This window comes from Rhamphochromis longiceps, linkage group LG12 (genome assembly GCF_057381845.1).
Source record: "Rhamphochromis longiceps isolate RC_006_pf linkage group LG12, R_longiceps_female_GT1.1, whole genome shotgun sequence".
Classification (NCBI taxonomy): Eukaryota; Metazoa; Chordata; class Actinopteri; order Cichliformes; family Cichlidae; genus Rhamphochromis; species Rhamphochromis longiceps.
In genome coordinates this window covers 23307467-23322004 of record NC_140568.1, presented here as the reverse complement: position 1 = coordinate 23322004, position 14538 = coordinate 23307467, and the positions used below count along the sequence as shown (strand labels likewise).

Sequence of the window (14538 nt, the reverse complement as noted above, 5' to 3'; positions counted from 1 at the left end):
AGAAGCAGCTGATCCGGGATCTGTTTGCAAAGCAGCATGTAACCGCACAACAGTCAGTGACCCTGAGTGGTGAAATACAGCATGTAAAGAACACTGTGTTTGTTTATTCGCTATAGACAGGGATACGGGTTGTGGTTGTGGTGTAAAAGCGTCGAAGGGTAAGCACGCTGAACCCGTCAGATGAAGCAAGGCCAGTTCATTAGGAAGTCTGTACTCAAGTGTGGGCTTTTTTTTTTTCCTGTTTTCTCTCATTCTCTCTCACCATCTCTGTTTCTCTCTCAACCTTCAGAGTGAGTTCAGCAGAGATTCCTTTGGCATTACCCTCACCCCAGACTGCTGGAAAACCGCAGCGCTCCGGATGCTGACCCTTGCTCAGCTCAGCACAATGCTTTAATTTGGTGTGTTGTTTAAAGTAATTAGAAAGCCCTTCCCCCTGTTTTCTTTTCTATTCTTTTCAGTGTCTCTGCCAAGTGCAAGAGGGAAACAGTGAGTCGTCCATGACTTCAGCTTGATAAAGATTCGGAAGAGGAATCCACGAGACCCCCTCACCCTCCTCCTCACCCCCACCCCCTGCACCGGGGGAAAACTGTCTGAAAACAAACAGGGACAGGACTCGAGGGATACTTGTGTCTAAATGTGTGTATTCGAGTGTATGTGTGCGTTTGTCTACGTATACAGCATTTCAGCAAAATAACAAACGCTTCTATCGTACCTTACTTTTGCTTTTAGTCTTATTTGAGACGAGATATTAATATCAGGAGTGGACGAGGCACAGAGCTGATAATGAAGAAAGGAGAGACGGTCCTGCGCGTGCACTAACCCGAAGGCAGTGAGACAGCAACAGAGACAAAAGCGGGGCAGTGATCGCCAGAGAATTTTCTTTGTGTCACCTGTGCACAGCTGCCACAGCAGCAAGAAAGAGGCATTAATAGAGCCAATCTTTGACAATTTCAACTTTCATCAGATGCATCACTGCAAAGACTCACTCGCACAGCAGATTCAAACACACACAGACGACTTTTATCTGTATCTGCACACACAGATTAACGTTCTACACTCGTGTTCGTACCATGCAAACACACACCTGGAATGAATTGTGTAAATGTATATGAGTGTACACTGCAGTCCTTCATATTTATTTGTTATAACCTAGGAATAAAGGGAATATACTAATTGACATCAGACATACACAAACAATATTTAGTATCCATGCATTACGGATGCACCTGCATACAAACCTAGAGCACATTTACTTTAGTGCTATCCCACGATCTTATAGTGCGCCTCTAACTATCTCACCACCAGCCTCCTCAAAAACTCCTTAAGCCAGCGCCATCATCGACACTCCTACCCACACATATCAAGACTGTCAAACTGTAAGAGTTACACTACACACTCAGTTAAAGCTATTGCCAAATGCTGCTCATATTAGACAGTAAAGACATTTAACTGAAGAAGGTCAGATACCAAAGTTAAAGGCGGTGCTCTCGTGTCTTAAAACACCCCGTTCTTGATGATCCTGATGATCCTTTGAATTCAACCAAACACTCTCCAGTCTGAACGACAGTCTGAACGACACTCTGAAGACAGCGATATTAAAGCAAGCTTCAGAGGCAAAACCACTCCCTGGTCTGGTCTAACCCTTGGCATATAAATCCAGTAGAGTAGTTACATGACAAGCCTCAAGACATTAAACTCAAATGAAAATGGTTCTTAGTTGGTGGGAAATATTTTAAGGCGCCCTGCTTTCATCCCAACAAGCCCAGCTGAAGTCAGTCAAATTATGTGGTTTGCATTTATGCTGTAAATACAGAAGATCACGATCAAGTGTGGAAATGCTACTTTGAAAATGAAGCAGATAGATCCTAAATTGTATCTGCTGGACAGGTTTCTTGACCAGGTAAATCTCCAAAAGGAGATTTTTGGATAGGATATAATAACAATAATAATAAAATAGTAAGACAGCACCAGATGTTAAAACACCAAGTTTTAACATCTGACAGTTTTTGTCTTTGCTCGTAAGACCTTTAAGTAGAACTGGGCAGACCATTGTTGTCATACTTAAAGGCGCTTGCCATATGAGAATCAACAGTATGAACATGTCTTAAGGTTTCAACCAAGTCCTGAGGTACTTGAGACACAATAGTCCCTTTCAAGAGAGAAAAGCAATTCCACATGAAGTGGGAGTTACATGCACTTATTGGAATGTGAATTGAGTGCCACATTACGGGGATATGCAACCATTGTTGCCTCATTTTACTTAGGAAGTACACAGAAAAAAAATATCATTAGGTCTGGATAAATACAAGCAGCAGGTAGAGAGACACATAATCATGCCAGGTTTTGTCTTAAGGCATGTGTGGCTATTCTTTTTTTTTTTTTGCAAGCAATGTCGCCATCTACAGGTGAGAAAAGTGTCTCTAAAATTAAAGTCTATGTTCTTCGCAAATGATTTATGTTGTCTGTGAACTTACCTACAATAGTAAACCTTTAATTCTTCACTTGAGCGCATGCAGTGAAAATATGATTTTTAAACATGAACCAAAAACTGGAGTATAACTGCCAGTTTATTGTCAAGAAACACAAGGATCATTTTGCTAATTTCAATGCCATGTTTTTAAATGAACAAATATGGAAATGGAAGCTTATGAATAGAGAAGATTAGCTCTTGAGACGAAACAATAAATCTGCGCTATATGCTATGTAGAGTTCACATTTAATTCTGTAATATTGCAATGACACACAGCTATTAGAATTGGTTCATTATGATGACTGAATTTAATACCTCTTCCAAATCCAATCCAATCTAACCCATAGAATCCCTATGAAGAGATAAATATACACATATAGAAGGCAAAAGACTGCAAGGAAATCGGAAGTCTGTTAACTGGTTATTTCCAAGTGAGAAAAAGGCACTTATTAAAATTAATCACTTCATTGTTCACGCTCATGCCATAGTCCAGCTCGCTCTCTCGTTTTCACTCTCTACTCTCCAAATGTGCCTGGCCATGATTAAAACATGTCTGTTTCTCCATGACATTGCTTTGACATCACTTAATTGGTATAAGAGATAAAAAATAAATGAATTAAATAAATATACTACCAGGTAAGTGGCGTAACATTGCTCAAGGTGACAGCCTATTATTTCTCCCTTTTCTTTGCCTCAAAGAAGGCAAAGTGAGAAATGTGAGATTGCACTGAGAATGCAGCACCTCATGTGGCAGACGGAGATTTTTATTAAGAAAAAGAAAAAAAAATCGGCAGAGAGTTTTCACATGTGAAATTCAAAATCTGTTCAAAGTTTGTGGCGTGCAGTTCAATCTGAGAGTATATTCTACATTTCTACAGGAAACTGCAACCCTCTGTTTCTCACTTATCTGTACATCAATGCTCATCAGCAGTCAAAATGTTACGTCCCAAATATCTAATGCTTTTAATATGTCTGGAAATGTATCATCGCATGATTAATGCAGTAAATCAATGTCCCAACAAAACAGCTGTGGTTGAATTTAACCTGCATTGTATGTGGAAATGGGCTTTTACAGTGAAAGGAAAGAAAGGCGGAGGGATATCAAGAAGCGATGGGGTTACTCACCACATCTTGCCTGGTGTCCTTCCCCGACGCAATGAGCATGTAGGTCCAGGCCAAGGGCAGAAGCAACGCCAGAGGAATCATGTAGAGCTCAAAGTTCCAAACGACAACGACAAAAAGCTGTTGAAAGACACAACGTGAAAACTGCTTGTGAAAGAAAAGCAAAAAGAAATCCGAGAGATCAACGCGGGCTAAAAATGTATATATTCAAGACGCCATACGGGCGTTCATGAGACAAACTCCTGAGAATCTAAGCTGGCCACATGTGCCATATGTGTGACTCAAAAAACAACACACATTCATATGCAGAATCATAAACTCCATGCAGTAAAAACTATTAAATGAGTCTTTGCTTTAACAAAGAAGTAGGCCTGGTGTCAGTGAGCTGAGGGTGAAGCCGCCATGACCCCTTAAGGATTCATTTTTCTGGGTCTCAAAGTTGAGGAGGAGGAGGATGGTGAGGAGGATAAGTATGAGCCGTCAGAGCCTCTATCGTCCATGCCAATCATCTCAGAGTCTGAGGTCATGTACCGTTTCAGCCGCAGCACGTCAAAGCTGACCCTTCTATACTCAACCCCAAACTCCAGAAGATGACCCCCGCACACCCCACAACCCGAGTCCCTAACCCTGTCACTCCAAGACCCAATACCCTCTCTCTTGGCCCAAAAGAGTCGTTCGCCCCATCTCTAACCTCCTCTGCACCCATCTGCCAAAACCATAACCTCTATACCTCCCCTCTCATCACCAAACAAGAAAAGTACCATCTGAAAATTAACCTTTCCTAAAACCTTGTATTCTGGTTTTGGCAGGACTCTTTAGCCTCTGACAACAGATTACTGCGGTGGTTGGGAAGATACGTGTGGGAAAGTAAAATTGCTAATCATGGAAGGCTGATGTTTTCTGGCAGCATTGTGTAGATTGTGAGAAAGCATTGTCGATTGTAAATGAAAGGTTGAGACGGGGCGTTTTTCAGGAAACAAAATCTGTCAGAAATAAATAGAGCGAAAGCATATTTATCTTATCGAATAATATCATGTTCAAGTACACAGAGATTTGTCGCGACTGATAATAAAAAAAACTGCAGCAATTATAACAAATGCCGAAAATGCAAACCATGCCTAATGCTTAATCTTTCGCTGTGAAACATATTCAGTGAATTCAAGTACGAGTAATCCATTATTTCAAATATGGGCACAGCAGATTTGAAATTAATTAGTCTGTGTATGGAAAGACAACCTTATTTAACAATCAGTGTTGATGACAAACTTTTAAAAGTGATGAAATTGAGATTATTACTGTATAAAGTTCATATAATGTCTGTCTACCAATTCTGATTTATCCTGTTTGGTTGTGCAAACACCGGCAAGAGTGAGCGCAGGCTCAATTATCAACAACGACACTGTTTAATATCTGCCTTTGTATGTGTGTAATACAGGGTTAATGTGAGTGAGAGGTTCAAGATCTCAGCACCATAGTGCATTCCAGGCTGTTGTTATTGTAGTAAAGCCAGTCAAACATTAAAAAACACAGACACACTCGACTGCTACGTCACAACGGACAAAACACATGCCCCTCTCAATAAAACCATGTTTACAAATTAAATTTTTATCCTCAACTTTTCCAACTTCATGGAAAAGTTCGAAAGGCTCGTATCCAAACTTTAGAGCGGAATTATAACTCCATGTAAAATTAACTAACAGACGCTGAATCCACAAAGCAAAAAAAAGGAAGAAAAAAAATATAAGACATAAATTAAACATTAGAAATGTCCAGTACATTTGCATAATGCTCACAGCAAAATTTCTTCTTCAAATAAAACCTGAATGGCCTTGGTGAAACAGGCAAATCTCCCCAAAGGATCGCAGTCTTTCTCCGTCTCTCTCAGGCTCAACTTACTTTGTTACATACGCAGAGTCTCTCTCTGATACAGCTGTGTAGGAGAACTGGAAAGAAACTCTTTAATAATTCATATTTGTATACTAATAAGCAACACAACAATTTCCCTTCACTCATCAGAAAACGCTGTTAGGATCGTGAAAAAGCTCGACAGCAGAAACTTGCGTACAGACAAACACAATAACACCATTGCGCACGTTTTCCCTACAAAATATAACTATTCTAAAATTATCCATCTGCTCCAAATTACTGTAATTTAGAAATCTGTATGATCTGCAACGGAGATAAACACTCTGACAATTTCTAACTACAAAAATGTGCAACAGAGGTGCAGAAAGTTGACTTCAATTGAGCAAACAGAGGAGCACATTTCTTTGAAACTATTCTAGTAGAAGCTATTAATAACTGCATACTTATAAACGTCTTCACACGCTCTGTTCTATACTCTACTATAAATACCACTTACAGTAGGAATACAGAACAATGCATTTTAAAAATCTTTGCTGTGTGGTAGTCTTTTCACTCACATTTTCATCACAGAGCAGAAAATTAACTTGTACTTTACTGTCCGAATGTTTGTTCTTAAACATTGAAATCTTCTTTTTCAAAAAAATAAATAAATTCCTGCTCTTTTCTCTATTTGTCAGAGGCTATTTAACCTGTCATCTGCCTTTATTCCTCTTCCAGGTGGTTAAGGTGGCTGAGGGTGAAGTTTTGACTGGCAGCTAGAGAAACCGGACACCCCGGCTCAGCAGCGGCCGGCCCTGCACCGTCTATGTGCCCACCGGCCAGGCAGCAATGGGGCCCTACAGTGCCTGGACCTTTCCACCGGGCGATCACAGTCACCCCCCGTCGCTCGCTGCTTTTCGCCTGGAGAATAGGGAGTGGGAAGAAGCCTGCTGTGGATGTCAGTGACCAGAAAATAGCAGAGGAGGGAAAAGAAAAAAAAAAAGGGAAAAAAAGGACGAAAACATGTTGGATCGAAAGGGGGGAAAAGCTAGATGAAGCTCCAGATGTGGTCTACGGGAATAATTTGTAAATGACCCTTTGTGGCCACAGATACATTATGTAGCGGCCGGTGATGGTTCACAGTGAATATCTGAACACTACACACGAGAAATGCTCATCCCGTTCTTGCTTTGTTTATTAATGCTGCATTCATGGTAATGTAATTTTTTTTTTTATAATATATGAACACAGTCTTTCTTTGCTTATGTTTTTCTGTATTATTCATATTATGAACGCTCTCTGATTTAGTTTAGCAAGTATGTAAATAAATACATTACAGCTATTTGTTATAAAAAGTGACTTGGACCCTGTTTTTACTTCTCCTGTAACAAATATTTTCTGTAATTATCAAACCTTTTGATAATTACATCTTTTTTTTTTCTTATGTGATGGATATTTGATTGTGCCACCAAAACTACTGTCGGCAGTGACAACTTGAAAACAATTCAAAATTAAGAATTTACTTTTAGACGACAAATCCGTTTAGTCAAAACAAAAGTCCGTCTCTTCTTCTAATCATTATTTGTGCTTCAGTGATCTTCAGTGAAATGCGATAAATTTCCAGGAACAAAACTATTCACCTGTCACAAAACAAAGTGAAATCAGGACTTCCACTGTCAAATCTGCTAAACCAGCTTAGATATAGTTAAAGGCTAAATTTGAAATGGGCTAACTTCACGTCTGAGTATGAGCTGATACTGAAATGAGATGCGTAATTAAAAAAGACAATTACAAAACTAACAAAGCAAAAATCACACCAGTATTATTTGTAACATTTTGGCTAAAATGAAAATAAAACACTAAACAGAACTTAAATTATTTTGACACATCTGTGTAGTTAAGATTTCATTCCAGCTGTAATGTTTAAAGCTTTCTATTAATATTAAAATATTCAAGCACGATAAGCTATATTAAAAATGTTAACAAAAGAGATAGTCAAAATGATTTATTCAAGCACTTAGTGCGGCACATTGAGAGTTGCTTTATTTGTTTCAAAACACAACCCGCGTCCTTGCGGCTCTTTGCCGCAGCACTGTGGGAGGGTAATATTCAGTGCTTTGGCTTACATTAACCACACACCAGGCTAACTTCCCCCTGCTCTGTCTCAGTGGAGTGAAACTGAAGTTTGGATTTCAGAGTTCCCCTTTATCTCTCTTACATCAATTTCCATGCTGGCACTAAGTGTTGCCAGATAGCAACTAGAAGTCCTGTTAAGTTCGAGGGAACAAGAGGGAGGGAGACTGTGTCCTGTTTCTGACCAGACCCACAACAACATTCGGTGGTGCTAGACTGCCCCCTGCTGTTCTCATGCAGAACATTGATCCACAGCACAATTAATGCTGTTCAATCAAAATAAAAAAGGAAGCTCAAAATCACTAAAACTGTTGTGTCAAAGGCAGTCATTTTGCAACATCACAGTTACAACAATACAATAAAGCCTGTGCTATTTGTGATCACAATGCTACAACTTCCCACGGGTACCAATTAGAAATAAGGGTACTGTATCGCGACTTCGTATCAAAAGGCCTCACATTTTCTGTTGAGTCTCCATCTCTGGTGATTAAACTCTGACTTGGTATTCTCTGTTAGTCGTGCCACTACATTTCAACTATCATTCATTTTGGAAATGAGGAGAACAGTGAAACGTGAAAGCATATCTTTCAAAGCTGTCCCTTGCTGTGGGCAAAGACGAACTCCCTAACTTTAAAACTTTTAAAAGTTAGACAGGTTCTTTGAAGGGGAGTCAAAGGAGCAATTTAAAGAGACCTGGAGTGGTGTGTACTGCTGACTACTATAGTGTCTTCGCACTGTGTATCAAACCACCAGCCAGACATGTGCAAACACACACACATATACACTCCAATAGTTGCTTCTGTACCTGCCTTTGCTTCCCCCCCTTTTTTATTTCAGCAGGGTGAATTTTTATCTAAATGCAAAGCAGGTGATAGGTGCTCCAGTTTCCTCTAGAAGTAGCTCCCTTGTCTGGGCTCTCTTCCTGATAAGAGTCCTACTTTGCCTGACATAAAAGAGCCCGGTATCATTTCCCCTGCCTCCCCAACAACCCCCAGCTCGCTGCCCTCGCCCTTCCCTGAGCTCCACAAAGCTGCCTCTATTTGCTCCCAATTCAGGGCCCAATTGCAGATAAAGTTACAGCAAATTTGTTTGGAGGAAGAGCTGCTGAGGCCTGCGGTCCCTGGGGCAATAACAGCCTTGTCTTGCAGGGGCCGTGGGGAGAGCTGGCAGCAGCAGGAGAACAGAACCCTACACCGCTCAGCCCGACAATGGCCTCAACTCTCCGGGAGGGAAAAGCCGAGGGGAGGGAGAGATAAAGAAGAACAGGGATGCATGGAAGGATAGAACGGAGAGACACTCAGCTTGCAGGTGTGGAGAGAGGAAGCAGACGCTTAACCCTGAGACGGGGAATGGAGACACCACCCACAGACACACACACACGCACACACAAATACACAGACACCACCCATCATGCAGGACAGGAGGTAACTCCAGTCCCGTCCATTGTGCCAACGCCTCAGGCAAAGCTGCCACGGTGGCTGATTCACTGTCGGGATGGGTGGGTGACAACAGTGTGGGTGTGAGAGAGAAAAGAGTGAAAAGCTGCATGTGACACTATGCAATATCTCTATTTCTCACACATACACACTAGACACACGATACACATGCACACACTAAACACAGCTGGCACTAATGGATGATGTGTACATGCGGCTGGTATTTCAGAATTGGGCAGAAGGAGAGTAAGAGACCATGAAGAAAATTTTGATCGTTTTTGTGGAAGAAGTGTCGAGCAGTGACACAGTCTGACAACTGCAATGATGTACTCTTGCGTTCACAAAATATATACGAGCACGCTTAAATTTGCTCCCCCCCGGGCTCACTTAGCAGTTAAGGAGTGCGCACGTTGGTAAGTTTCTCACCTCTCTAGCTATGGCCATGTTTGGAAAGTTAAGTCTAACATCTGGATTTAAAAAAAAAAAAAGACAGCCAGACAGAAACACACGTGCACATGTATGCAGACACACATGCCCATAATCACACACAGCAGTACACCTTCATGAATGCACCACCTTGGCCAGATGGCCCCCCATAAAAACCCACTTAAAGAGATGAGTGAAGTGATTAAGAGGCCCCTCAAAGTAAGGGAGAAATGAGACAGGGATGAAGAAATGGAGGGGAGGGAGGGAATACCTGTGTAGAGGAGAGGCCCTAAATACTCTGATGCTTTTAGCTAAGTGCTCACTCCTACGTTAACAGACTCCCAAAAGAGCCGGGGATAGGTGGGTGGACTACAATGACACCTAAATTTCTGAATTTCTCTAAACTATAAAACACTGTGTCCTTGGCCCAGATAGATCGTTCCTCGTCTCCTGAATCCAATCAGAATTTGAATAGTAGGAACTGTTAGAAATGGATATACTACACACTGTGTTAAAAAAAATAAACTTGGGAGGATCTATACAAGGCACATACATCTGTTTGGATGTGCTGACACAGAGGCTGTGCTGTCCAAGGCTATATTTTCTCCTCTCCCCATGTAGATTGGTATTTCTAAAGTGACCTTGTTTTGGGTGAATTCCTTGACATTTTATTTGTCTGACACATTCATTTATTTATAAAAAGATAAGACCCAAGGACTCCCGCCTAGCTCAGTCTTACATGAGAGAAAATACATGCACAAGCCAGCTCTTGCACACAAATGTGCTCACTCACACAAAGAGGAAAATGTTAAGTGATCAATACCGTGTCTCTTCTGACCCGTGTCTTGTGATGACACTGTGACCCGCTGTGCAAACACACACACACACGCACGCGCACACGTACCCTCTGGAGAGATTAAACTGATGTCATCCAGCCAAATGCTGCTAATGTCTAATGTCTGCTGCTGAAGATGCTCTGTGATCCAATGGTAAAGGGCTGGGGCAAGTTGGGTCCACCTGTCCTGTAGCTACTTAAGTCAGGACACTAAACCAGACAGGATTAAATGTCTGCTCTGTCATATTTGGGGTAGAAACCTCCATGCAGCCGCTCGCTGCCCTGCAGGAGAATGTCGTTTTACTGATAGCTCTGCTGTCCAATTACACTTCACCTTTTAATACCAGACACAGATGACAGGGGGGGAGAGAGAGAGGATGAAGACGAGGCCAGTGGGCGACGAGAGAAGGAGCCTGCAATTTCTACTGTCTGCAAGAACAGCTTGTCACCCTTCAGTAGATTGTAGCTGCATTTTCTCAGTATTTGGACATCTGATGGGTCTAATAAAATAGTGTTTAAGCTGCAACACCAACCCTCCACTTACTCCTAGTAAGTGAGACTCAAGGCCAATAGTGCCAAATAAAGTATACGACATGTGTGTGTATGTGTGCAATTAATACAAGAACAGAAAAAAACTTAATCCAGTGTATCACAGCGTGACATCTAAGAGTGAGAGTAACAGTCTGCCTGGGATGCGCTTGACTGTGCTTGAGACATCAATAGTCTCTTGCGTTAGACTGTTAAATTATGAGTGAAGGATACTTGCTTTGTTAACAGACACGGTCCTGCATTCTCGGTGAGCGGTGTGTGCACGTCTCTATCGCGCGCACAAAGTGCAACCAGTTAAATATATGGTTATACATTTAGAATGATCAATAGGCACAGGTTATGTGATTTTTCCAGTGCCAAAAGAAAGGAGCAATTACATTTAGGTACAAATTTCTCCCTACATTACATCTGAAACAACACAGCACGATCCATCAATCAAGCAACTGCACGTAAGAAATAAACATATATTACACACACGCACGCGCACACACACAAATCTACCTGTCATGTTGTAAATGTGCAGCTTTATGTGTGGTATGCCACATTTACTGTGTATTTGATGGGACATGCACATACCACAAAGGCACAGATGCTCCTCTGCGGAGAGTCCCATTCGAAGCAGCTGTTTATGTAGCAGCCCGCGTTGATCAGGACCATGATGCAGCGTCTAACTCGGGTGAAGTTGCGCAAAAGCAACTGGGCGAAAAACAAAAAGGGAAACAACAAAAAGTAAAAAAGTTTATGCAAGCGAGGGTTTAAAGGTCAAAAATGTGCTAAACCGAGGAACGGATCATGGGGTTGTAAACATGCTGTGCGTGATTTATTGCTTCACTGTGAAAATGGTATATCCGGTATGTAAACAACCAGATGGGGGAACGAGGCTCGGTGTGACAGGTAGATGTGTTGGAAATAAAACGGGAGCAAAACGATCCATCTAAGCACAGCTGTCAGAGTCCCGCTGATAAGACACTTGAGGTGACCTACTGTTATAGGGGGTCACTTTTCTCTCTCGTTCACATTTAGTTAAGGTGAGAAATTACCACCATTTAGCAAAAAACACCAAAGTTTTTTCAAGTTATGTTAATCAGCACCATAGCTGATTAACAACATATTCTTATTAAGTCTTAATAAGCAATCTTCTAGCCCTAAAGTGTCTCATTGTACTGTCTTTGTAAAAATTAAATGAAGCCGTCGTAATACAGCTCGACAGTTGCATCTTTGACCTCACTTTGGATTCACTATTACATCACAGTACTTAAGAGCACCCTGAGGATGCCGATGTGATGTCTCTACTTAAACAGCGATATACGTTTTGACATGGATCGGCCACCACTGCTAACTCACAGTGTTTGTTTAACTCTGTTATCCTAGTGATAAAGTTTAGCACAATAATAAAATAGAAAGAAAATCCAAAGCAGTCCCTGGATTCTCCTCCCTGGGCGTTTCTCCAGGCATTTGGCCAGAGATGAGATAGAACTGGCTAACTGCGGTCTCCCCCTGGGTTGCCAGCCATTCAGGGAATAGCATAACAGCAAGAACGCCAACCACCCAATCAGGTCACCAACAGGGGAAAGTGCTCCCGCAGGAAAAAAACTGTCGCTTCAGTTTGCACTTAAAAATATTCCAGGGCATTCTTTTACTCCTTGGGAAATTGTGTGTGTTTTAATGTGTGTGTAAAGTGCCTATATAATATGTGTCTGCAGCACTAGAATAAGGATTTTCATGTGTTCAGTGGCTTCAATTTATTGATGCTAGCTGATTTGAACTCGTTTCCACTCTGTGTCAATATTTGTTGCCAAACTATGGTTATGATTACTTTGTGTCCACATCAGAGGATCACATTCAGAGTTCAAATCATCCACTTGCACATTCTTCAGCATGTTTACTTCATGTACATGTTATACTTTTCTTTGCTATAACACCAACAGAGATTATTCATTTTTTATTATGTCAATCCCAGTCTGTAGTTATTTTTTTCGATCACTTATGAAAGTGGATAAGTCATTGGTTATGTTAAAAACCATAATTAGAATTAAATCTTGTCTTTGATGTCAGGCAGTGTGTGTGTGTGTGTGTGTGTGTGTGTGTGTGTGTGTGTGTGTGTGTGTGTGTGTGTGTGTGTGTATTTTATGTTATTTTTAGTTCGTGTCTACTCATTGAGCAGCAAGCAACAGCAGGGGAGCTGCTATCACACAAAAGAGTCCTCATGGGGCAATCCCTCCAAAGCAGCGAGTGACATCATCATTGCGAGACGCTGACATAGGTCATCTCTGTGTGTCAGGGGTGAAATGGAGATAAAAAAGCTCAGAGTGGGCCAAGATGGGAATCATCAGAAAAAGCAAAGGCAGAAACAGTGAGGAAAAGAAGGGAATAGATGGAGGGCTGACAAAAGGGTGGTGTGGGAGCTGGTGTCTGTGTTGTGCTATGTTAGGCAGGGCTGTGCTCGGCTGTGCGTGGTGCAACACTGACTGCTGAGCCCAAACGGTCACTCATATGACACGTCTGATGCGGGCCAGCCCCTACTATTCATCTCTTTGTGGTGCCGCCACACTGAGCAGCGTGACAATGAAGTGCAAAGCAGCAGTGGCAAAGAGGGCCAACTATAAGGATGGCCAATCTACTTATGCACCCCAGAGCTGACAGCTTGACATTTCTATTCACCACTCAGAGTGGATGCGAGGGGGTAGAGATGAGAGAAGAGGGAGAGGAGGAAAGGGAGGAGAAAAAAAGAGAAACAAAATGCTGTTTTTCCTTCAATCATCCTGTTGTATCTTGCCCACACAGTTGTTGTGCTTTACAAGATGCCACTCACCAGGGCTGTTGGTTTTGCTTCAGACAGTTAAGCAGAATAGGGGGTGCGGCGGTGGACACAGATAAAAATAAGGCGGAGTGGTAGAAGACACAGTTTGGCTCATGATGTACCTGCTTGGACACTCGAGGCTCCTCCTCGATATACTTTTGCTCAATAGGAATCAGCGTCCTGAGACCAGCCTTCACCTGGAATAAACACAAGCGGCGGCGTGAACCGCAAATGGTGAGAGAGAGATTAGTATATCTTGATTGTTTCAGATCTTTTTTTAAACAGACTGTGTACTGGCACAACATGGCAGCACAAGCATAGAGCGTGCCCCATGTCAGAGGCTAGAGAGAGTGCGAGAGAAAGCTGCAAGATGGCCGCTAAAGGGACACACACAGCGATGGTGAATGGGCGAACAAAAGCTGCTGAGAGGGAGTCTTCGATAATTAAAGCCAAAACGAGGATGAGGGACAAGGGACGAGGGATGAGACGGGAAGCGAGGGAAGGGGGGTGGCAAAGAGAATAAAGACAACAGCAGCGTAGAAGAGGGGGATGATGCTGGGGAGAACAAGAGAGGATAATAGGGGGTGGGGGGCAAAATAGAAAAAGAAAATCGGGGAGGAGGCTCAAAAAAGCAAAAGAAAGACTTACAGCATTAAAAATCACGTCTATTTCGAGAAAGATGACCCCTTTTGTTGGCCCTGTCAGCTCCTTGCTTTTCAAGGCGTAGGCTTTGCGTTCTCCATTTTGGATCTGTGGGAGAGGGACATGACAGGCGTCTGTCTGGCAATACCCGGCTGAATCGGCTCCCCGGGCCACCTTTGAACCCCAGCTGCTGGCGCTGACAGGGAACCCAAAACAACTGTGGCAACTCTGACAAGTACCTGTTCATTACCCACTGCAGCTCAGCTCTGTCAAACAGAAA

General features: G+C 42.2%; 1 protein-coding gene across 7 annotated transcripts in view; it reads right to left on the bottom strand.

Moving 5' to 3' along the window:
- The window catches only part of LOC146657274 (multiple C2 and transmembrane domain-containing protein 1-like), a 147222-nt gene that overhangs the window by 31472 nt on the left and 101212 nt on the right, over window positions 1-14538 (bottom strand). For 6 of the 7 annotated variants that reach the window (XR_014914047.1, XM_085425249.1, XM_085425250.1 and 3 more), the window contains 4 exons: window positions 14265-14366; window positions 13739-13813; window positions 11393-11512; window positions 3596-3712 (listed from right to left, as the gene is read on the bottom strand). Coding sequence is in view for 6 of the 7 variants with exons in the window: in XM_085425249.1 (XP_085281375.1) it covers window positions 3596-3712; window positions 11393-11512; window positions 13739-13813; window positions 14265-14366 (414 nt within the window). In the remaining variant the exon portion in view is untranslated. The remainder of the gene's footprint in view (window positions 1-3595; window positions 3713-11392; window positions 11513-13738; window positions 13814-14264; window positions 14367-14538) is intronic. The other variant, XM_085425252.1, reaches the window with a different exon arrangement.